General features: G+C 43.0%; 1 protein-coding gene across 2 annotated transcripts in view; it reads right to left on the minus strand.

The window, feature by feature from the left end:
- Positions 1 to 25671, minus strand: part of kalrna (kalirin RhoGEF kinase a) — a 141340-nt gene that overhangs the window by 95899 nt on the left and 19770 nt on the right. For both annotated transcript variants that reach the window (XM_056390017.1, XM_056390018.1), the window contains exons 2-3: positions 5768 to 5842; positions 1958 to 2072 (exon numbers count right to left, since the gene is read on the minus strand). In XM_056390017.1, coding sequence (XP_056245992.1) covers positions 1958 to 2072; positions 5768 to 5842 — 190 coding nt within the window. The remainder of the gene's footprint in view (positions 1 to 1957; positions 2073 to 5767; positions 5843 to 25671) is intronic.

A 25671-nucleotide genomic window follows, 5' to 3' on the forward strand; every position in this document is an offset into this window, starting at 1 on the left:
ATTAAAAGATTAAGAGCTAGTTCACTCAGAGCCACATGAAAACCTGATCCTTTTTTCCCTCTTTTCCAGAGGGAATTCAATTCCAGTATTCCCCCTGTGTGACTGAGTAACATAGCCACAGTAATTACAGAAGAACCTGCAGGAGAGGGGGACATATGAATCACCACGCTGACTTAAAAATAAAACTGCTTTGGCATTTATAAGGGAACCTTTTAACCGTCAGAGCTACAACGTGTTGTTAGACCACTCACGGTGCCATCCTCCATCACTGAGCAGCTCATAAACGGTCTCCCTACTCCAGTTAAGGGATTTTTACTTTCCAAACAATATTTAGGTCTCAAAGTCACGTTCAATGTCACACAATCTTGGTAGAAGTTGATTAATTATCTGCACTGGACTAATAAATTCCAACCCCTCATAAATACTGTCTGTCTCTGACAAATGATGAGCCCGGAAACTTCATCTTTGGAAATATAGTTCTACATTTTGGGAAGCGTCTCATGTACGTTACATATAAATCTACAACAAGGACACAGTCAGCCAAGCTGACTAAATAAATCAAAATACATATTTTCAGATCTGTTTTTGGCCACATTCACATGTATGTAAATAAATAAGATATGAAGACACCTGAATTCCTTCCAGACGGTTAATTAACTTGAAATATACAAACAAATAAATTGGAGAAAGGGGCACATTTAGATCAGGGAGTCAATCACTGCAGCAATTAAGTTTGAAGAGTTTAGTCAAAACAACACTGAACATGAAGTAGGACAACACTTGTAAACAGATATTTCCCGCTGACCAGTTGCTGCTCAGAAACCAGTGCAGGGCCAGCTGTGTATTCTGGAGTATAATGGGCCATCAATTCAGCTGATGCTGATTGGGGAGTAAAAATATACTGAAATTACCTCACCTCCACAAACACTCACACCCAGCCTCTATTAATATACATTTAACTACAGCACATCCATTATAATCTGCCTCAGGGAAGCACAAACTCCACTCGTCACCATGGAAACAGCAGCTCGATTAGCAGGAAGAAGCAGAGCGGGGCTGATGGGGACTGAATGATAAGAGAGGGTTTGGGCTAGTTTGGTTCAATGACAATGTTTTCTAATCAGCCAGGTAAATGTGTTAACATGCACATCAGTCACTCAATGCAGCACCAAGGACAGACTTCACCGAAAACTCTCCCTCTGGTGGCGTTCAAGGACACTCTTTTATTTACACACTATTTCACATTCAGTAATTTATCTGTGTTTTTGTATTTGATTTTCTTATAAAACAGCTTATCAGTGCAATGCTTTTTAGCAGATGACTATCAATTCTTGATCTCAGGGCGTCCTTGAATGCACCACCAAAGGAGATTTTGGGTCTGTTTTTGAACAAAACAAAAAAATAAAGCCACTAAATTTACTACAGATGATCTCAGGCTAATTTCCTTTCATTTCATTACACCACTTAAAATAGGTTTCAAAAGAGAATCTGTGTTAACAACGGACACATTTAGAGAGTCACAGCGACTGGTCTTTCTCTGGACCAGCTCATCCCTGGTAACATCCTCACACTGTGATGAGGGGCCAGAGGAATAAATGGACCTGAAGTTAAGTGTGACAGACTCGCTGCTGTCTGCTGCAAACACTGCAGCTTTCATGCTGATGCAAATCAAACGCTGCCCCCCATCTGTTGCTGCGATGGAGAAGAAAGGAGCGTTTGATTTGGCAGTGTGGACAGCACTGAGGCACTCCACATGCACTCTATCCTCAACTTCTTCCTTCAAGTATCTGTCACAATTAAGTCTAATTCACCAAGTGTAATTGTCCTGAAGCACAACTCTGAATAAGAAGATAACAACGATAAATAGTAACTGTAAATGTGATAAAATATAATATAAAATAAAGTATGAACATTTTACAAACACATATGTGTTTGTGTGTGACGGGAATGTGTGTACCTGGGAACAGTAGACAGGTAGGTTACCAGCCTCCTCAGGTCTTCCTGTTTTATTCGGTCGTGGTTACTCCTGGCAGGAAACGTCAGGATTGGTCCTCCTCTTTTGTCTCGCCCACCTGTGTTCACACATGCAAACAACTGATTAGTATGAGGTCTAATGATGCCACATATGTTGTGTTTAACAGGCGTTCCTATTATTGTCAACAAATCCCATATTAAGGCCAAAAACTTATCCTAGTAAAGTACTGTTGGTGTACTCACAGCCTGAGATATTAGCATGAAGAAACTGACACAGAGCCTTTTAGAGACATTCATTACAATGAAGAGCAGCAGTAGTAGTAGTAGTAGTAGTAGTAGTATAGTACTGGTAGTATTAAACTTTGTAGTAGCAGCAGTATAGTAGTAGCAGTACTAGCAGCAGCTGTAGAGGAGGTAGTAGTAGTAGCAGTAGTTTTAGTAGTACTAGTAACACTGGCAGAAGCAGGTGCAATAGAGTAGTAGTTATGGCAATAGAAGTATTAGCAGTAATAGTACTATTAGAAGTAGTTGTAGCATCAGCAGTACTAGCACTGCTAGTAATGGTCGTAGCAGCAGAGCAGCATCAGTACCAGTAGCAGTAGTTGTGGTAGAAGTTGTAAAAGTAGTAGTACAAGTTATTAGCTATTACTGCTACTACTTCTACTAGTGTAGTGGATTCTACTACTAGCAACTGAAGATAAAGCAGTAGTAGTAGCAACAGATATTATATTATAGCATTAAAGTAAGTACAAAATACAGGACACAAAGTCAATGAGGTAACCATTAAAGAACTGTTAGAGCAGATATTACTCCACACTAGAACCGCTATCTCTTCATTATCACCAAAAAAAGCCACATCAGTGTTAATCTGCACATCATTCTGCTCTAATAGCTTTAATATCTCCGTATCAGTAACATAAGTCCCAGCACAGCGACGTCTGCGGGTCCGCAGACTTTCCACAGCCTCTGAAACACAAACTCTCTCCCTCTCCCTCTCTGTGATAAATTATGTGTGTGGAGATGTTTTGGTTAGATTAATGTAAGAAACACAAATCAAACTGTTTATGAAACTGCTACTCAGACGTGGAAAATCGGTCTGTGTGTGTGCGTTTAAGTGTGTGATTTGGGAGGAAGTGCATTGCTGTAATCTGAGGAGGAATCTTGATGACTGATTGCTGTTGTGACTCTCTCTCTCTCTCTCTCTCTCCCTTCCTTTTCTTTTCTCTAGGTCTCTCTCCCATTCTCTCTTTCTCATTCAGAGTTACTTTTTCACTGGTGCACATTACTACAGTACAGCGAGAAAGAACCAGAACTCAAACACTACTAAAACTCATCAAATAATGAAAAACAGCACTTAAATCTTATGCTATAGTACAAGTACTTAATTATTATATATTACATTAATGTGTAATTAAGTTGAGCATTTCAAAATTTTTCAAAAAGGTCACTATTAAACGCCTTATAGTACAACTTTATACCAGCATCATAGGTTTACCTGGTTCCTAGAGACCAGGTGAGACCAGATTCTGGATCTGAGCAGTCCCTTTCTGATCCGGTCTCTTTTTCAATAAGAATTTAAGAGATTGGATTCACGTAGTTTTCCCTGAGTCTCTCTGTAGAGCTGACAATACCAGCAGGGGGACACAGGTTTCAAAATAAAAGCACAAAAAGACTGAGGCTTATGTTCGTGTGCACTTTGTATTTATCTATTTTTGCAACGTGTGCTTGGACTCTTAATTCGCAGCAGCTTTTTGTAGTAAGAAATTTAGGTTTTCAATATTTCAGGAAAAACAATATACAACATTTTTTATTGGTCAACTCTTTGTTTGTGCAGATTCTAAATACATCTCATGGCTGAGCGTGACGGGCTGCGGGGTGAATTCGCTCCTGTGTCTGCTCTCCCTGCTTGTTTTGGCCCACAGTGATGTGTAGCGCCGGTCATGGGGGAGAAGTTCACATAAGTCATGCTCAGGGTGTGAAGGGCCTGTGATGATTTTCCCTGCCTGTTTCCTGACTCAGGAGGTGAGCAGTTCCTGGTCCGCATCAATGATCTTTTCTGCAGTCCTGAAGGTTTCTATGGCTGTCACAGTACGACTGAGTGGGATCTGTGTGTGTGTGTTTGTGTGTGTGTGTGTGTGGGGGGGGGGGGGGGGGGACGTCCACTGTCATATCCACAGTGTTCAGCTTCAAGTTGATTTGACTACACTATGGGGAGAACTGTTCCACCTCCCATCAGTATGCAGACTTCTCTCTGTCTTGGATGAGGCCGCTGACCTTGAGTTTGACAGAAGGGTCCCCAGACCATTGGTGGGAGCTGCACTGACAAGTTAGAGATCTGAGGCCGTATTAACAAAACACCCCGAAGCTAAAAATAGCTCCAAGCTGGCAGATGTAAGAGAAACTAACCCTAACCCTAAAAATAAGGTGTGTCAATCTTAGCTTTATGACTCAGAAGATTTTGGTCTAAGAGTAAATCACAAAACACTTGAGCTGAGACTTTATCACGATCACTCAGCTGCTGTAGGAAATGCACCTTGCTGACTCAATGTTTTGGAATAATACAACGATAAATAACTTTTAAAAGCATATTTTCATGGCGGTGAGCTAATAAAGATCCAATCAGCTCACCAACAAATCAAAACAATCCAATAACGCTGCTCATGATAATTTGCACAACTCTGCACTTCTATGACTCTGAAAAAAAAAAAAAAAAAAAACAGTTTGCAGCATTGATGAGCTCATCTCACAGCCATCTGTTAGGAGAATTAATCAAACTAAAATGTAATGTAATGCATCACTGTAATGTAATGTTGCATAAATTAAGCTGGTTCATGGCCATCGCTGGGTTTCCACCAAAAACTGAAAATGTAGACGTTCCCTATTAAAGTAGTAAAGTTCAGCCAGCTGAGAAAATATGACATTCAACAAAATCTATGATAGTTAATAAAACGTCTGCCTGTCTGCCTGTCTGTCTGCCTGCCTGTCTGCCTGCCTGCCTGCCTTCCTGTCTGCCTGCCTTCCTGCCTGCCTGGCTGTCTGCCTGTCTGTCTGCCTGTTGTGGTTGTGATCTCAGTAACTTCCCTGACTTGTGTGTGAAACCAGAACTTCCAGATTTTGTTCCAAAAGTAATAATAAAAAATAATTAAAAAAAAAAAAAAAAAAAAAAAAAACTCATTCAAAATCGCACTGACACTTATAACAACTCTAAAGCTAAAACTCCAGCACTGGAGCAGAGCCTCCACAGTATGTCCTGTGGCTAGCTTCACATGTTTAGATAAGGACGGTTTGTTGACAAACAACCTAGTATCTTGTTTACTCAATATTTATGTTTTGAGTGGCCTTCAACAAACACTATTTCCCATAAGCCCCAGATGCTGGTAGGCGGAGTTCGTCGGCTCGACAGAAGAGGCGAGTCGAGGGGGCGTGGTTAGTTGAGACGTGTCTGTAATAACAGCAGCAATGACAACAGAAGAGAGCGCTGGTGAATTTTATGTACATGGATGAAACTAAGACGTAAGTATCCACACTGCCAAACTTGTAGTTTTTATCATGGGAGCTGTAGTTTTTCTGTGATCAAAAAGTGGCCTTTGCATAACTGTGTTGAAAAAAGAAGCTGTTGTGGATGTTGATTTGTCGTAGAATATGGAAAGTGACACGCTAAGAAAAGCTGGATGAGAGATTGCACTGAGTTGCAGAGGCCAGTCCAGACGTGATGTCATGGCTTCACTCTCCACTGGGCCTCGAAAATCCTGTCCTGGACCCCAAGGTTCAGTGATTTGACTACAACACCCACCTGACACGAAGGCAACTTTCTCCTTCAGCACAGGAAGAACATCAGACGCCTTGATGCCTTCAGTCCTGAATGACCCTGGGTAGCAACAGAGAAACAGTCAGTCAGGGGAGATTTCAGCTTTTAGCATTAATCCCATTATCAGATCAACATTCCTGTGAGAAAGAACATGCACCCACACACTCCCACACACACCCACACACACACACCCACACACACACCCACACACACACCCACACCCACCCACACACACACCCACACACACACACATCCACACACACACCCACACACACACACATCCACACACACACCCACACACCCACACACACACACCACACACACACACACCCACACACACACACACACACACCCACACACACACACACACACACACACACACACACACACACACACACACACCCACACACCCACACACCCACACACAGAAATCCAGCTTTGACAGTTATCTTGGTCTTTTGGTCTTTAACATACAGTGGCGTTGTTGTTGGCGTTGAATCATGTGTGTACAGTACGTGGTGAGATTCAGTTGGTCGTCACCCCTCCATCCTTTATAATCTTCATATCTCTATGATTTCAGTCTCCTGGTCTTGTTCTCTTTCCTTCCCTCTCCGCTCATCTGGTCATCCGTCTGTCACGTTATGAAATCACTCTCTCTCTCGTCTCTATTAATGCTCTCTCTACCCGCTCACCTCTCTCCCTCTCTCAGTAGAAAACAAGCCCAAATGTCCATGTCCTGCTGTGTGTATGTGCATGTGATACACTGTCCTGGCTGCAAAAACACACACACACACACGCACACGCACGCACGCACGCGCACGCACGCACGCACACACACACACACACACACACACACACACACACACACACACACACACACACACACACACACACACACACACACAAATTTCAAGAACATTCCACAGTGAGAACGCTAAGTCGGCAAAATCTATCTCAGGACACAGAAAGAGAGAGAAGAGAAAGAAAGAGAGACATCAGCTCTGATTGAATCTATTCCTTCATTTTAAGAGTGGATGTAATGTTTTAAAGCACCGGCTACAAACACAGAAACGTTTTAAATTCATGAAAATAAGAAATAGCCCAATAGAAACGAGGCTGAAGGGGCCACTTTAATATTCAAGCCAGATCTGAGTACCTTTATGGTCCGACCAAAAATGCCTCATTTGATTTCATTACCTAAGGAGGAAATGAGTAAATCTCAACAGCTTCAGTGAGCCAATCAGCACGCAGCATGCTTGGACCAAGATCTATTAATGCTGGTGATCGGCGTAATGTTCTTTTTGTTAAAATGGATTTCATCATAAAAAGTATCGGCATCGAATTCAAAGTATCGCAAGGTAGGTAGACTGATCCACACACACACACACACACACACACACACACACACACACACTTATAAAGCACGTATGACTGTATAATATTTTCAATAACTGAAACTGCATTTTGTTAAATAATAAACTGTGGTTGAGTTTTTATGTTGGCGTGTGTAACAGAGCACCAGTGGTTTACAGAAATACTACTGATCTAAGCCTGATGTTTAACCTACAGAGATGTGTCAGAGATTTTATCCACACGTTTTACTTCCTCAACCACAAATTATGTCACTTTTCAAACCACCAGGCCGCCCCTGATTTTCATTCTTTTCTCAATGGCAGATTCTTGGAAGAAATGGATGGAGTTGTCTAATCCATGACAGGGATAATCAAATCTACACGTCGCATTAACTTGTACAGCAGTAAAAAATCTTTCAATCAATCTGCAATAAAGCTGCATTATCGAGCAGCAACTGTGAAGACATGAATGAAAACCAGATGCCTGGAATAAAACATTAAAAAAAATCATAAAGATACAGCAAAACGATTAGCTGTGATGCTAATATATGTGAGTAAAACATGCTAAACCAGTGGAGCGGTGCTTTAGAAAGGTTACTGCAGCTCAGCCGCCCTCAATGTGACTTTCATTTCTCTCTACTGGATGTTAATGTTCAAGTTGCTCCGGTCCCATCTGTGTTGCTTCCAGCCTCCGCTAGTGAAGTTACAATAAAATGTCATGTATTATTTCATGCGCACACAATCAGAGCTGCTTTCCAAGCACAATGTGTCGGCATTTAAAAACCCCATTCAAACAAATACTGCTCTGTGCTTTCATGTTCTGTTTTAAATTTGGCGGAAGTTTTATTCGTTTCCTACGACATAAACAGCTGAAATTAATTAGAAAATCTCTCAACTACATATTATATGAATGAGTAGGATCACGTACTAACTTGACACTAACATGACAGATGTCCCTGAACACTGATGCGGATGTTTGCACAGCTCAGACAGAGGTGAGGTTCTGTGCTAAACAGCTCAGAGACAATAGGAGTTTTGTCATTGCCCAATTTTCCTGAAGTGAAAATCAAATCAGATCACAGCTGGTTCCTTCGGATGCCATCCTGATGCAAAGTGTGACCTGGAATTGAACCCAACAGGTCCTACAGGTAATCAGGAACTTACAGTACCCTCCCACTTCAAGCACAGTGTGTTAGCTAAAGACAAAACACAGTAGCTGTGTTTCGAATCGTCATCCGACTGCGTACTTTGAAAAGAAAGGATCTAAAAAACACCGCAGCAGACGGTTTCACGATCTTCCTCCAGGATGGAGACACTGTTTGCTGGTTGGAGACTGGAGGTGAAGCCAGTCCAGAACAGATGAGTTTGTGTTTGTGTGTCTTTATGTTCAAATACAAATAATACTTGCATAGAAAAACAGTTTGTGCTCCAGGAAACAAAGGAAAGAACAAAGAGAGGAGAGTCTGCTGCCAACATCCACAGCTTATCCTCCAATGGCATAAAACATACAGCAGAGGAAAGGAGTGTCCGTGTGTGTGTGTGTGTGTGTGTGTGTGTGTGTGTGTGTGTGTGAATGGGATGGGCGGGGGAATGTGTGAGAATCGTTTGTCCGTTACTGTTCGGAGGAAACAGGGAAACAGCTTTTGTCATTTCAACACACACACACACACACACACACACACACACACACACACACACACACACACAGGAAGCTGTCAGTCTTGTCAGGACAAACACACACACACACACATACACACACACACACACACACACACACACACGCACACGCACATTTCAGTTTTCTTTCGGGCCGTGATTTTCATCTGGTCTCTGACGGGAACGTGACGGTGAGTCAGAGTTAGTCACAGTCACGTGGTGGAGCAGCAGAGGTTCGGTTCCTGTGTGGAACCGCAGAGACTCACAAGAACCTGATGATGGGAGAACACGGTGAAGCTTCGGCCGTCACACAAGTCTCCGACCGTTAACTACAGTTATTTACCCTACACAGCTATTGTTTGTTGTCATTTAAAATCATTTCCACAGTAAAGAAATATTACATCAGTGATGACATCACAACATATTTGTAAGATAGTTTATTAATATAATCATTTAACTTCTAGGAGACAGGGTTGAGCAAACTAATCATACTAATGAATGTACAGGTTTTGAAACCAGGATAAAAACGTTTTGTTGAAATAAATACTTTCAGTTGTCAGAATGTTTTCAACCTTTTTTAGTTGTTTTTAATATGATCGTACATTCTCTCTGTCCGTCTCTGTAACTGTTTCTCTCCAGGAAAAGAAGAGAGAGTGACAGAGAGGATTATGCAAATGTTTTAAACTGTCGATACACCTGCACAAAGGAAAACACACACACACACCACACACACACACACACACACACACACACACACACTGCTTTGGCATCACATCAATATACGGAGCAATTCTTACTGTGACTTGAATCATTAACGTTATATAAACACAATTTTAACCGTAAGCATAAAGCAAGTCTTATCCCTAAAACTGAATGCTTTGTCCCCAGATGGGAGGAGAGTCCAACACACTGTGACTGTGTGACACACACAAGAGAAAGAGAGAGACAGAGAAAGAAAGGAGAAGGAGTGAGATTATCTTTCTGAAAAAGATCTGCATGCATTTACGATTTTTACAATTCTCCCCAAACGTGGAAAGACTCTCCCAGTCGTCTCATCATCATTCATTTCCAAACACAATCAACTCCACAAGGAAAACCATGTCTGATTGAATCCTACTGGCTCAGTCAGGTGGTGAAAACTTAGAGTCCTCAAATCCTGCAAACTACAAGCTGACGGTCTCCCCGCTGACTGTCCACGCTGACCTCAACTGTCTCTCCCAGCGCAGCACCGACTCTCCACAGCGTGAGAATTCACTCGTCATGGTCAAATCAAGCTCTGATTGACCTTCGTATTATATAACTGTGTTTCCTGCTTTAGGACAAAATCTATAAACAGAGAGTCAGGATGTACATCCATTAGACGACAAGTCGTTTTTAATTGTTTGCGAATTGTAAATTGCACAATAGAAGTATTAGGGCCGATGTTTTCACTGCATTTATTCAGCCTGAACTTTGTGCATATTCTAGTCTACTTATCAGCCGCTAGCAGCCGTCACTCTGTCGCTCACACAGTCACTGGAACAGCAGGAGCCCCATGATGCTCTGCTCTGTTCATCTGCTGCTATGGAATAATGCTGACGGACGCAGCTGCTGTTGATATTAACTCATCACTTCTTGAATGTGCCTCATAATAAAAGGCTGCAGTGGGACTTTATTTTGAAACCACTCCCAGAGGTGTTTTCAGCAGCAGCAGCAAGGTTAAAAAAGTTGACTCTATAAAGTTAATTAAGACATTTTTCTGCGCTTTCTGGCGGGACGTCAGTTTGAAACATTGCAAGGAGAAATTGTATTTTATCACTGAGAAAGTAAGACTATGTTTGGTTTAAGGAGAAATAATAATAATATTAATAATAAAAGAATCTGTATATTTATATGTTTATTTGTGTATTTATGTGAAAAAAAAGTTTACAAAGTGCTTCACAGACATTAAAGGTCCCATATTTTACACTTCCTGTGTTTTATTTCAAGGGGTTGATCCATAAGAAGATATATTTGTGGTTTAAGAACCAAAAACAATCTCAGTGTAGTTTTACATCTCCTCTCTCAGGCTTCTCTCTGCAGCTCTAGTAACAACAGGTCGGTGAGCCAATCAGAAGAGAGGAGGCTCTGAGCCTCTCTTCTGATTGGCTGACTGTTTTCTGAGTTATCAAATCAAAATATAGTAGATTTCAGGTAAAACAATCCTGCAAGTTTGGATGGTGGGTCCAGGTGGGCGGAGCTTGGTGACTGTTTCGTTGTGACATCACAAAGTTCCAGAAGTCCTGACGGCTGGTTTTAAGGCTCAGTTTCTGAATACAGGCTGTGTGCATTTCTCTGTGGACTGAGGCTTTGATACTTTCACAGTATTAATATAGAAGCTAGACCTGATCTATAATCAAACTACACATGGACAGAGACGTTTATACAATATGGGACCTTTAAAAAACACACTGCAATCATATAATAGAGAACAGAGATAAAATACAGTGAAATAAAAAAGACTTAAAATTATTAAAATAATAAAAGCATAATACAAATAGAATCTCAATTAAAAGCCTTTTTTAAAAAATGTGTTTTTAAAAAGAGGACACTGAGGACTGAGAGACACACAGGTGGTCAAATCGAGAATTGGAAAAAGTAATTTAAAAAAAAGACAGTTATTTTTGTCCTAACCAGCCGTCCCGAGGTACTAGTTCCTTTAAATTTTTAATGCCGATCAAAGAAATATGCCGATTTACAAGTTGCCACAAACAGTAAATCTGTGTCAATCTCATTCAAGCTTGTCACAATTTCTGTCTTTGGCACATTAATATGACATGTGCATCCTTAATCCTACCGCCTCTGATTGGATCACATGGGTGAGAAAAGCCTCTAATGAAGCCACTGGTGAAGGCAGCAATTCAGAGGTGTGAAACTGGCCTATAGTAATCCTCCTTCAGGTATTTAGTGTGATGCATTAGACGAGTTAGACGAGTTGTTTCTGCCTTCAGCAGGAGATGATAAAAAGGTAAGTCGCAAGTGTTCACAGTAATTCGCTCTTCTTTTCTATTATGATCAGATTTGCATTAGAGACGTGATGTCAGTCTGCGCTCCCCCTCAATATCCACATGAACACAATTTGTTTCCTTTCTTCTTCTTGTGACGCTGAGACAGCAGAAGCTGCTGCATCAAGTAAATAAAATGAACACGTCGCCTCTGTGGGCTCCCGGAGGGGAAACAGAGAGGACGGACAAAAAGAAAGAACATGTTGACTATTCTTTCATCTCTCCGCCGCCGTCTCCGTCCTTCTCTCCATCAGCTCCTCTCTTACTCACACAACACATTTCATTAGCATAACGTTGCGGCCAAAGAATCCACACAAGTTTTAAAGCTTTAAAAAGCTTTAGTAAGTTGCTCTCAGGTATTCAAATAAATGTCTGGCATGTTTTGTTCTCGTCTTTCTCCTTCTGTATCTCCCTCCCTCTCTCTCTCTCTCTCTCACACACACTTTTGATCCGGCATAAGTTTTCTTCATCAGAGATGTTCACCACATAAACACACACACAGTGTGTGTTTGTACAGTAGCGATAGAGCAGTGATTACAGCAGCATATGGCTGTTAAACACACGAGACTAAATAACTTGGGGCCATTGAATTGACTTGACATACGCTTCTGTGTGTGTGTGTGTGTGTGTGTGTGTATGTGTGTGTGTGTATGTGTGTGTGTGTGCGTTTTAGTGAACTCTCCATCATCCATACAAGAGAGAGATTTAATTCCACCAGCAATTATCAGACTAAATGAGTCTGAGTCTGGGAGCTGAAACAGTAGATCCAGCATTAAAGCCCAGAGTAACAGTGGTGCCAGCAGCATCAGCAGCAGTAATGAAATCAGAGATATTAACAGGATGGAAGTTTTAAAATAAATCTGTCAGTGTTTAAACCTTTTCTGTCGGACTGTAATGATTTTTAACAACATGAAAAAGAGGAAATCAGGAACGTTTCAGAACCTGTGACCAAGAAATCTTAATAAATCGATGATCGAATCGAAGCGTAAGATGGCACAGGGTTTATTCCATTGTAAATGAAAGGTAGTCTATAATGGCTGCTTGCAGATGCGTGCTAGCCAACAGTAGCAAGTGATGAGTCCATCCCGTCTACGTCAACAGTTAACTGTTTTTTTTTTTTACAATAATCAAAGAAATATGTCAGTTTAAGAGCTGTTATTCTGTGAAGCTGTGTTGTCATGTAGTTATCCAGCGATGTAGGAAGAAACGGCTTTCAGCTGGCACAGACCCAGGCCTCCATATTTGAATTGCAAAATAGTCGGAGATGTGGGAGGTGATGGGACAGATCCAGTCACTTCACACAGCACGCTCTGTGTTTACGTTGACGTGACGAAGCGTCGCAGCCGCAGGAATTACGGACTCTTGTCCATCGGGATTAAAGGAGGAAGTCAGCTGACGTTAATATAGAGCTGTTTGTTTCCTGTTTCCTACCGTGAGGCATTGTTGGCATCTTATTTAAAGCATAACCATGACCGCTCTTTAACCCTGAGCATGTGGTCACTATTGTAAATATTGTAACAGTAAAAACTAGTTGTTTTAACCCATATTGCTGTTTCCTTAAACTTTAACCCAGTGAACATTTGGTTATTTCATAATCTAACCAGGTTGTTTTTGTGCATTAATCTGATTAAACCTAAACCATAGAGCTGTGACATGATTAATTCATTTTTATTTTATTCTTCAAAGGTGATTCATAACAGTTTTGCAGGGCATAAACAAATTATCGTGTCCTGGAAGATACGAAAGAATTCTTCTGTGTGTCATTCTAGAGAACAAACAAAATATTCCAGTACGAGTTTGGAAGCTTGATTTGAACTGAAGAGTTAATGGTTCAAGTTTCCTGAACATTCAAGATAATTACTTCACAGTTTTGTATAAAAATCTGATACTTTTGATGCAGTTGTGAATATTTTCTTGACGATTTAAGGCCATCGAGTTTGACTTGCACGAATAAGCTGCTGACAAAACAACACACAACAATTTAACACTAAAAACATTCTTTCTTTACAACTTGTGTTCAGTCTCAGAGCTCCTGTGAGTCAGATCACACATGTCAGTTACATGTGAGCAGCACCTGCGTACCAGTAGCACAATGGTTTCTGTCTTTGAAATGTCCGGGACTCGGGTTGCACACCGTCTTCAAAGCACCACAGTGCTTCCGTTTGAAAAAGAGAAAACCAGGAAAAACAGAGACTACTACTGTTCAGGTTCAACGTCTATCTGTACTAGAATATACAGTGTTGTGTTTTAGGTAAGAAGATGCAGGACAGTTTCTTATTTTGTCTTCATGCAGGAAAAAACAGAGAAAAAGTGAGGAGATGGAAAAGCCTGCACCACCATCACAGAAAAAATGTACCCGGTGTATTTTTCTGGTTTTTAAGCGCTCAGACTGAGAGAGCGTTGCTAAGCAAAGAGAGCAAACAGCCGGCAGTGCTCGTCGCTCTGCATCAGCTTGTTAGCACAAAAACCCTCAGTGAATAAACTTCTAATAACCATGAATGACTGACTGCCCTGAAACGCCCTTTTCTCTCCCTCCCTCTCTCTCTCCCTCTCTCTCTCTGCGTCTGGCCTCATTTACATGCTGGAAAGGATGAAAGAAATGAATTCAATTTAAGCCTGCTTCAGTCAACACATACTCCGAGGCACGTCGGAGTCAGGGCAGGTCACAGGCTGCAGACTGAGCTATATCATCCTGCCACTGAGTGTTTGGAGCGAGCATCACATGGAAGCTGGTGTCAGGACAGAGACTTTTTTTTTTTTCCGAATTATAATAATAAAAATAATAAAATCTTAGTTCAAAACTGTGATTGGACATTGGTTTAAAAAGTAAAATGTTCAACATTTTGAGCCTAAATCAAAGAGTCCGTGCACCAAGGTTGATGGTGACTCCAAGAGTTTTAAAAGAACGGACAGTGGAAATTTAGAGGAAACACGGTGTGACCGAAAATAAAAGTGAAGCCGCTCGTTAACTCCATCAGAGGCGCTTCATCAGGTGGAACAGGTTCAGAAACCCGCTCTGACCACACCTCTGTAATGACGAGCTGGCCGTGTCCAGCTGTGGAGGAGGAGGAGGAGGAGGAGGAGGAGGAGGAGGAGATGAGAGAGGGACCGCGGTTCAAACGTCTTCTGTCACTTTTCATGTGACGAACCAAGACAAACAGATACTATGACTGTCCTCCAGGAGGGACAGGTGGAAAACCGCACAAATTGGCTTTTCTGTAGCACAACCATACCTTCCTACGGTTTTCCCGGGAGTCTCTCGTATTTCAAGGTAATCTCCCCTAATTAGCACGGCCTTCAACCTTGCTTATAAATAATCGTCACACACATCGTCCATACGTTTTACGTGTGTCTGACATTATCCAAATTGCCAGATTTTGTATGAAACACGAGATAGAAACACAATTTCAACCCATTGTCTGATAGTCTATATATATATTGACATGTGATGAATGAATCTTGTTATGTGTTTATCATGTAGATATATCATTAATTTATTCACCTCCTAAAAATGTATTTTCAAAGCCTAATGTTGGCAGGAACGAGTATAACCCAAACCTGACAGAAGCAGTCGAGGTCCGAAACCTTAAACACAGACACACTCACTTGCTAACCTTGGATGGTTACTGATGGGAGAATAGTTTGTCAGTTTGGTTGTCATGGTAACTAAAATGTGATGAAATGACTTTATAATGTAGGTAATGGTAAATTAGAAACACAATATTTTACATGCTTCACATTTTCAGCATGACATGACGCTAGCTTGATAAACAAAGCTTGTATCCAAGGTAAGGTGGTTGAGGTAAAGACATTCAGACGTTTCCCGTCAGCAACATTTCAAAGTTTGATCCTTGTGTGTTGCACTGCTGGCGATATTCTGCAGTCTGTACTTCACTCCTTCTGGAGATCGTTATATTCAACGTGTATCCTAAATGAAACCCGACAGTCTGAGTCGTGACTGTAGATCATGTCAGCAGCCAAACGGGCTCAACAGCTAATCAGGTCTGTTGTATCAATACAGGCCGGTTAGGCTCGACGTTTTAAGGGGGAACCGCGCGCAACACACAGTTGTCAGGTTTTATTTTAATGATGGCTGAAGATATAGAGCGGCACAAACTGCAGCACGGTGCTTCACGTATCTTTCAGCCGGAGAGATGAGCTGCAGTGACTGCTGAAAATACTTGGAAAACTACATCTGAAAGTTAATGTAAAGAAAAGTACTGTAGCATCCCACTGCAACCCACACACACACACACACACACACACACACACACACACACGCAGTCTCTGTGATGTATCACTGATTTAGTGCCTTACAGTGTTTCAAAGGAGTAAAGCTACACAAAAAACCACTGTGACCAAACCAAACCCAGACACACACACACCACACACAGACACAGACACACACACCACACACAGACACACACACACACACACAGACACACACACAGAAGTCTTCAGAAGTCTTTCAGAGACTATTCATGTTTTTTTCATTTGCCAGAGCAATGTCGCTCTAATGTTTTGTTGCTGTGAAGCTCTTGTGTGTGTGTGTGTGTGTGTGTGTGTGTGTGTGTGTGTGTGTGTGTGTGAGTGTGTGTGTGTGTGTGTGTGCGTCTCAGATCAACAGCCTACCCCAATTGGTTTGCTGCATGTATCCAACCAGTTGCTATGGTTACCTCTGAACTCCCTGATGACTTGCAGAAGTAATTATGGGCGTCCGGGGAGGTTCCCCGCGCTCAGGAGTCGGGCGCCCTCGCTGCTCGTGAGTCCAGACTTCGCCTGGTTTTAACGCAGGTGTTAAAGTTTTACACACGACAACGTCCGGTTCATGAGTTATCAGAGAAACAATCTGAAACAAAGGTCGGCAGCAGTCTCAGCCCCCCAGCGCTTCCCTGACGCCTCGTGTTCGCCGTGTTGCATCAGCGAAAAACACTGAGGATTAATGTGAAGCTGCTTCATTCAGAACTTTTGATGGTTGTAATTATAATCACCAGGTCTGTTTGATTTGGAGAGGAGGAGAGCTCTGCGGATAATTTGGCTGCTGAACGACTGACACTGAAAGAATCCAAACCGGGAGAAGCTGATGGCGATGGCGGGGAAGACAACAGCTCCCATGATCCCACACTGTTTCACAACATCTTTTTGTCTTTTGTTATGGTTTTCACTGAGAAACCCCGAGCGGCAGAGGTCACATACTGTGTGTTTAGATTGTAAATGACATTTCAGATAAATAACAAATGAATTATTAAACAGCAAGAACGTCCTGGGTTTGAACCGACTGGAGCCTTTCTACATGGAGTTAGCGTGTTCTCTCTGTGCATGTGCAGGTTTCCTCCGGGTTCCACCTCAAGTCCAAAGACGCACCGGTTAATTGGCGAATCTAAAATTGCTCGTGTGTGTGAACGGTTGTCCGTCTGTATGTGTCAGCCCTGTGATGGACTGTCAATCTGTCCAGGATGGATACTTCGCCTGTCACCCAGTGTCAGCTGGGATTGCCTCCAGCGCACACACACACACACACACACACACACACACACACACACACACACACACACACACACTTCACAGGAGGCAAACATTACAGAAACATTTATTCCCACACTACCACATGAAAAAAACATGAACGTTCAACCATGAATGTATTCTGGCGTGTGCAGCGCGCTTCTTTCTTTATAGCAAGGTCACACAGTCAGGAAGTGATGTCACTGCTAGTGGCATATGTGTGTGTGTGTGTGTGAGATCCATTTTATTGCCAGTATGTCTATTCTTATGACAAACTACAGGGGTAAGGTCACAATGAACCCCCCCCCCCCCCCCCCCCCCCGGCAGAGACACATAGCTGGTGTTCAACGTTTCCACACGTGTAGATGTTAAAGGTCAACATGCAGTTCCTGCTGGAACCATTAACACGCCCACCCCCACCAGTGCGCTCATGGTAACCGGCACAGGAGCGACACAGGAAGGACTGCTAGCATCACTGAAAATGCACCCACAATGCAGTGCGGGAGTGAGATAAGCCGTCAGACGCTTCCAGCTTTTTAAGTTCAGTTCGCGTAACGACGCGGTGAGAGGTACGAGCTTTTCATCAGAGCGGGAAGGTGACACTGAGGTCGCTCAGACAACCGGCAGACGCCCGCACAGGTGCTGAGGCGATGAATCACCACAGATATGACGCAAGGAGAGAGACTCACCTCCCAGATCAGCACAAGTGTGGCCAAATTCAAAAAGGTCGCAGGAGCCCGATGTAGCTGAGAGAGAGTGTGTGTGTGTGTGTGTGTGTGTGTGTGTGTGTGTGTGTGTGTGTGTGTAACGATCAGAAAGCACGGTTTAACAGCTTTATGCAAAACCAAACCACCGTGTCTGTGAGAGGCCGTAACATGTGTCACATTCATCCACACGTACACACACATGCCCAGGTCATGTGTGTGTGTGTGTGTGTGTGTATGCCTAAATGTCATTAGAAGGCAACAGGTGAGCCCGTCTGCACCCTAGCAACAGCTGCCTCGACAACCGGCTGCCGCAGCTCATGTGTTACCACGGAGACAGGGGGCTGCTGGGGTCTATCATATCTAATGCTGCTTAGCTGACATGTTACAAGAATTCAAAGTGACACTATTCTTGGATTAATGGCCGCGGACGCTTAAATCCACCAAGCTTCAGCTCAGCAGGTTTTTCATCCATTCACCAATCAATGACGCCGGCGCGGGTCGCGAACCCCCCGATCAAAGAGACACGTGTCGTCCAACCTCGTCAGCATGTGTTAACTGGCAGGATTGGGTTGCGTCAGCTGTTTGTATCTATTACCGCATTTGTGTTTGAGGCCTTATTAAGCTCTTACAGTATCCAGCGGTGATTACATGCACAAGTTCTGTGCTTAGGTAGACGTTTGAGGCGTTAGATGAGAGATTTTACATTAAAGATTTATCATCCTCTCATGACATACAATGCATTTTTAAAGATTAAACCAGTATCTCTGGCTTTTGATCCCTCACCGTGTATTGTGAAGGATCTCATATTTCAGACGTCTATGAGTCGCTACCGATTCCCCCAAAGAAACATCTCCTTTCTGACTTTCTCTTTTTAGTCCGATATTCACAAAAAAAGGATTATAGATTATAGAAAAGTACAAAAATGAATAATCATCTGCTGGAGACACCGGCTGTAACAGTTACTAGCACAGAGGTGGTTTTCAGTCGTTTGGCAGCTGTCTCTCTGTCTGTGGACACATTTAGTCTCCATGTCACAACAGTGCGAGGTACAGTGATGAAACCTTACAGGTGTGTCGTTGAGTTCAAAATGAAGGCCGACTTCAGAGCCGGGTGTGGTCTGACCCGGGAGTGCGGAGTACTGAGCATTGCGTTGCGTTGGGAAAACTAATGGATTGTCCAGACCACGTGGTTGAAACGTCAGCTTCACCTCATCCCAGTATCTCAGCAAAGCTCAGCAAACAGCTACAGACAAGCTCTTTCCTGGCAAAGGAGAAACAAGTAGATTCATACAGCGGCATCGTTTACCCTTCACCTTGAACAAGTCCGCCAGCTCCACCTATGTAATTTGCATATTTAAATCCAATCCCAAAGTGGGCAGAATGAAGATGATAACTTTTCTAATTAATACCAGCGATGAGATGCTTTTAAACACATAATCTAATCAGCGACGTCAGATGTTAATACCAGGTGTGAATTCGAGACGTTGTTCCCCGGAGCAGAGCAGCAGACACACACACACACACACACACACACACACACACTGACCTTCACCTTCACACACAGATGTTTTAGTCTCGCAGACGGAGATGGAGCGCATACTGAACAACTGGGTAGAGGCAGTGGACGACACACACAGACAACCAATTGAGTCCTGTTGCTAGGCAACCTCTCAAATCTCACAAGAACCGCTCTTCACCTGACTGAAGCATAATTGGATGTTCATCAATGATAAATTTGCTTCCTGCTTCCTCCGTTTATGCCTCAAACTGCACAGAAAAGAGAGAGAGGGAGAGAGAGAGAGAGAGAGCTGGTGGTGAGGTGAGGTGAGCCTGGAGGTGAAGCTTTCGTGTAAACAAGCACAGTTGTGTTTACATCTTGTTTATCACCAAAGATAATGGCTGTGTGTCCTTGAGGCCTAACAAACCTGTTGAATGCATTTCTCTGCAGCGCTGGCTAATCGGATTATTTGAATATTAGAAACCCGCAGCGTCCACAGGTCACATGACTGACTGTTGACGGGTAGAATAATGTGAAACTGTCGGCAGGTGCAGGTGCGTCCCAGCACACGTGACACAAACCAAACAGGGACTACTTCATAACAACAGCAGAGACGCCACAGGACACCTTTCAACTACACCGCACATGTTTTACTGTCAGTTATTTTATTTCTTTTAATTAAAGAGCAGCAGCAGCAGCAAGTCATTTAATAACAACAGCAGGAACTCTGAATAGCAGATTAGTAGCTGCAAAGCTCCTAACAAGAGTTTCAAGACACTTGGGGCTAAGTGTCACACATCTGCAGACAAGTTAGTGAACTTCTTTTATCACTGGAGTTTATTGTGCTGTGTTGTCACTAATTATGTCCAGCAGCACACTGGATGTTATTCTTTTTTAATGCACCTTTTTTATGGCGATTCTAAGCGACATGTGCATGAATGAACGGCTTAGCAGATATTAAGGGGACGAACACTGACATCAGATTGGTGTCAGTGCCAGCAAATACTAAATGACCTCTAGTTTCATGGTGATAAACCAATGGAAACAACCAGTGGCTTTGCAGGTGTGTGTGTGTGTGTGTGTGTGTGTGTGTGTGTGTGTCCACTCTGTTCACACTAAATCTCCCACTTGCGCTGCTACAAACAGCTTCCAATGTTCATTTAACAAGACGGTGAAAACCTGGTATAAGACTGAGTTTCAGCCCTTTATCTGTTTGCTTCTCTCCTCCTCTCTGTGCTCACATATACACTGTTTTAATAAAGCTGTTCTCATTTACATGCTTTTCTGTTGTCAGAAAATTGGAACAAGTATGAAATAGTGACTGAAATGCGGCCCATAAAGACTTCCAAGCTGCTGCTAAAAATCCTGATTTTATAACCGTGACGTCGTCTGACAAAATCACCAAACACATAAAGTTAAAGACAAAGGCAGAGCTGTGATTTCAGCTGGATTTACTTGTAAAATGATCACTCAGAGAGAAAGTTAGAGGCTCATTCACGTCAGCTGTCGTGCAGTCGGCATAGAGGTGTGTGCCTGCGGAGTCGATACCCCCCCCCCCCCCCCCCCCCCCACTTTCCTGTCTCCCTCTCACTGCGTCTATAATAAAAGGCAAAAAGCCCAAAACAATAACTTTAAAAAAGCAAGAAATTATCCACGGTTTTTCCAAAAGCTCGCTCAATTTGTCGCTAGGCGTTAAGTTGAGTTCAGCTGGCTCCACTGTCTCTTCACGCCAAATCATTTTTGAAAGAGCAACAACCAACGGTGTAACCTTATCACTCAGTCAGTCAGCGACAGACTGGTTTACAGGCTGGCCTCCCTGCTGTGCTCCAGCCAAAGAGCCAGGACTGGTTTTTAGAACATCACACAGTCTGATTTCAATAAATTGATCCAATGACTGTCAGCTGCAACCGACCTGCACCGGGACACACTGCAGCAGCACTCACTGGTTGTATAATGTCGACGTAATGTTAAACTTCAGCGCTGCTTCACCTCGACTCACAGTATCACACTGACTGTGAATTATTCATTTCCGTCTCATTATTTTAACATATTACCTTCATGTATTCTTTAACACTGCAGGCTGAATACAGTGTGTGTCCTATCTGAATCTCTCTCTCTCTCTCTCTCTCTCTCTGTCACACACACACTCACACTCTCTCTGTCTCACACACACACACAGACACACACACATACACACACACACACACACACACACACACACACACACACACACACACTTTAATGGCCTCAGCTTCAGTTTCCCCTGCAGATGAAAACCACATCCATCACTCTTCCAACACAAACCACACACTGCTCTCTCACTCTGTCTCTCACAACCTCCATACTCTCTCACACACACACACACACACACACACACACACACACACACACACACACACGCACACACACACACACACACACACACACACACGGAGGAGAGAGAGCTTGTAATAGTTAAGTGCTTGCCAGGCTTCACACAGATGATGTATTCTCCATAGGGAAGCTTCTTCTCATAAAGACACAGTTGCTGGAAAGAGACAATACAATGCAATTATTAGAGAGACAGCTGTCACCGTCTCTGTCTGAGTATCTATGTCTCTCTCCTCGGTCCAGTTTAACTACTTGCTCCTCGTGTCTGCATAATGGACTCACTCGGAGACTCTCCCTGCTGTTTCCACAGCGATAACAATGAGCTTTTCCTCCCATTAAAGACTCAAGGCTGCTGTTAGCTCGGCTGGCGGACGGCCATGAAAGCAAAAATACTCTCACCTACTCAAGGAAACTGAGGAAGACCTTGAATTACTTGTATGTGCTTGCATGTACATATGTATGTAAACTGCATGTGTGTGCTTCTCTTTCTCTCTCTCCTCTCTCTCTCTCTCTCTCTCTTTCTTCCTCGTCCATCGGCACCATCTGACTCATTCTGCAGAAACCAATCAGATCAAAGCTTTGGTTTGGGGGTGATGACATCATCTGTGCTGCGCTCCTACCACATGGAGAGTTGCCATCTGGAGGGAGCTGACTCAGCACAACACACATGCAGACACACACACACACACACACACACACAACACACACACACACAGCAGAAGTGCAGCACAATCCCTGAGTATTGTAGCCTGGGATCAAACAGTGCTGGTCTGAGGGAAAGCAGACTGGAGGAAAAAAACAGTAAGGTTCTGATTCACTGGCTTGAAGGGTCAGTTCATCCAAACTGTGGAAAAACTGATTTTCTCTGCTGGGATCTGTCGCTAACGTTTCTTCTTCTCCACCTCTATACGATGGAGGTGGAATAGAAATTCCTTCCTGATGCTTACAGCGTTGCGTAATTGCATAAAATAATACGACAGCAACATCCCTTTAACTCCGGACAAACCACAGACCTCAGTGTGAGCAGCAGGACTAAAAGCTTTTCTAGTATCAGAGGGTCGGTGGTTCGATCCCCGGCGCCTGCAGTGCAGATACTGAATCCCAAACTGCCCCTGATGGCTGTTGTAAAGCGCTTTGAGTGGTCGATAACACTAGAAAAGCGTCATATAAGTGCAATTCATTTACCGATCTAGTGCCAGCTGATCACAGTGAGATCTGTGAATTACGGACATTATTTCTGGAGAGAAATGCTCTTCAGTTATTTGCTTCTTATTTGCCATGAGCACCACAAACAACATTTTATTCACCTCCATTTACGGCTGAACAATCAATCCAAACATTATCGAAATCTCAATATGACCAAGTGCAATATCCAAATCACAGGAGCTGCAGTTTTTTTTTTTTGAATAAAAGGTAAAAATGTGTCACAACAAAAGGTGAAGGCAGAAACATAACCCAAACCCGACGATCACGAAACCTGGACAAAGAAAACCAAAATGATCTGCGGGGCTAGATCCCACTAGGAGCGAGAAAACCTGCTTTTTTTTGTTTTTGAGGTGGACAAATCTTTAAAATACCACTGGTTGTAAGCATCAGGCCCCTGTATGGAAATATGTAAATTAGACCACGACGCAGTACGAGCTCCACTCTGTGGTTTTCGGAGCAGAGAGTCGAGCCTAATCTGTTCACTTCAGCTGCATTCCTGCATCAAATCAACTGAAATCAGCATCTCATCTACAGACGGTCCAACTGGGAAGACGAGAACAACACGATCACATACACCAGCACATATTTCTTTAAAGATCATTTCGTCAACAGCAGAAAAACCAGATATGACACGACGGACTTCCTCTGACGCTCGGGTAAATCCAACAACTGCTTCATCATGCGTGCTTCATCAGAGGCTCTCTCACCATGCATATCTCTAAGGGTCACTGGAGCAGCGTGGTAGTCGTTCGTAAATAATTGCTGTTGATGAGGTGGTCAGGTTTTACGAGCGAATGCAGCAGTAGACACGCAGACAGAAACCCGTCATGCAAACATACATTATGGAACAAACTGCGGTGGTGCAGAAGCTGGTGTGTTCACAGAACAAAGGATTGAGCTGTTTTCCGTTACAGGTATATAATACCAATGTTACGGATCCTTCATAGAGTTTGCTTGGTTATTAAAATTTAATTTGATGGATGTCCCATCTGCTTGCAATGAGTTTAGCCAATGTTTCCAGGGGTAAAGATCATAAAGCAGTGTGTGTAACAGTCATGAAACTTCCCTGGCAAGATATTCTCACCCTGGACAGCAACTGTTAAATTAATTACAAGTGTGCAGAAAGAGAAGCCAAAGAAAGTGTAGATGTTTTGTTCTACTCATAGAAAATAACCTGCTGGAGTGTGTTTCCCTCTGGCTGTTACAGAGAACCATCCCTTCATCGCACGCTACGCTGAAATATCCACCTAGACCTATCGATACACACTCACTTGTTTATCCTGCCGTGACACATACACACACTTGAACGTGATTACCCAGCGAGGTCAGAGGTCAAGAGGAAGCGGGAGGTGCCTTCCTCAAGGAAAGACAGAGAGGAACCAAATGTTAAAACACGGAACACGTGTTTCAGCTATCAGATGAAACTCTCTCCCTCTCTCTTTCTGTCTCTCTCTCTCGCTCACTCTCTCTTTCTGTCTCTCTCTCTCTCTCTCCCTCTCTCTCTCTCTCTCTCGCTCTCTCTCTCTCGCTCTCTCTCTCTCTGGATCGGCTTTCAGTCTCCAGACAGCAGCTGTCTGTAGAGAGGAAAAACTTAGACTGGAGTGGTCAGACATGGAATGTGTGTGTGTGTGTGTGTGTGTGTGTGTGTGTGTGTGTGTGTGTGTGTGTGTGTGTGTGTGTGTGTGTGTATGTGTGTGTGTGTGTGTGTGTGAAGAGCCTGGTGACAGTTCGGTACTTAGAGGCGCCGCATTCACTGTAACGGCAAACACATTTCTAATCTGTGAATTATATCATGAAAAGCATTACACTAATTAGTGGCATCTTTAATTATGTGGACTCAGAATGACAAATAAATTACTTGAATCTTCAGTGGGTGAAAATCCCTGTGATGTGATTTGTCTACAGAGCAAAGCAGAAGGGTTTACTCACCTTATTCATGTTTACTTTATATACAAGGTTAAAGGAGTGATTTGTAAGTTAGCTATTGCTATATAACCAACATTAGCATTACCAGCTGTTTACTTTCCAGTCGAGAAGAAACTTTGCGAGATCAGCGACAACCTTAATTACTACTACTTGAGAGCTGACTCCAGCGGTGGAAAGCAAGCCTCTTGTCTTGCTTCTATTTCTATCACTTCCTTTCTTGTACTGTACTGTAAGTTAGCATGCCAACCAGTTAGCCATGGCCTGTCTCGTCACTTTCCGATACCGAGTCACTGTAGCGTCCAAGCTGCTATTAAGAAGTAGCGCTTCTCAGAGGTTGTACTATAACCTCTTGTCTTGTAAACACAACGATGGCTGAAGCGCTTGCCAAGACTTCTAAGTAAACAGCTGCTAATGCTAACGTTAGCTATGTAGCAATAGCACAACTTACAAATCGCTCCTTTAAGTGACTGTCAGAGTGTTTCCAACAAGCCCATAGGTCGTCTGTGTTAGCAGCTTACTTTATTACTTGAAATAGTTACGTTTTATTATTAGACGACCTCTAGTGGCCACAGTAATTGTGACAGGAGCAGAGGAGGAAGTTAGCTAGTGTAGTATAAGTCTGCGTTAGAGGGAGGTTTGGGTGAATGGGT

The sequence above is a fragment of the Seriola aureovittata genome, chromosome 11 (genome assembly GCF_021018895.1).
Source record: "Seriola aureovittata isolate HTS-2021-v1 ecotype China chromosome 11, ASM2101889v1, whole genome shotgun sequence".
Taxonomy (NCBI): Eukaryota; Metazoa; Chordata; class Actinopteri; order Carangiformes; family Carangidae; genus Seriola; species Seriola aureovittata.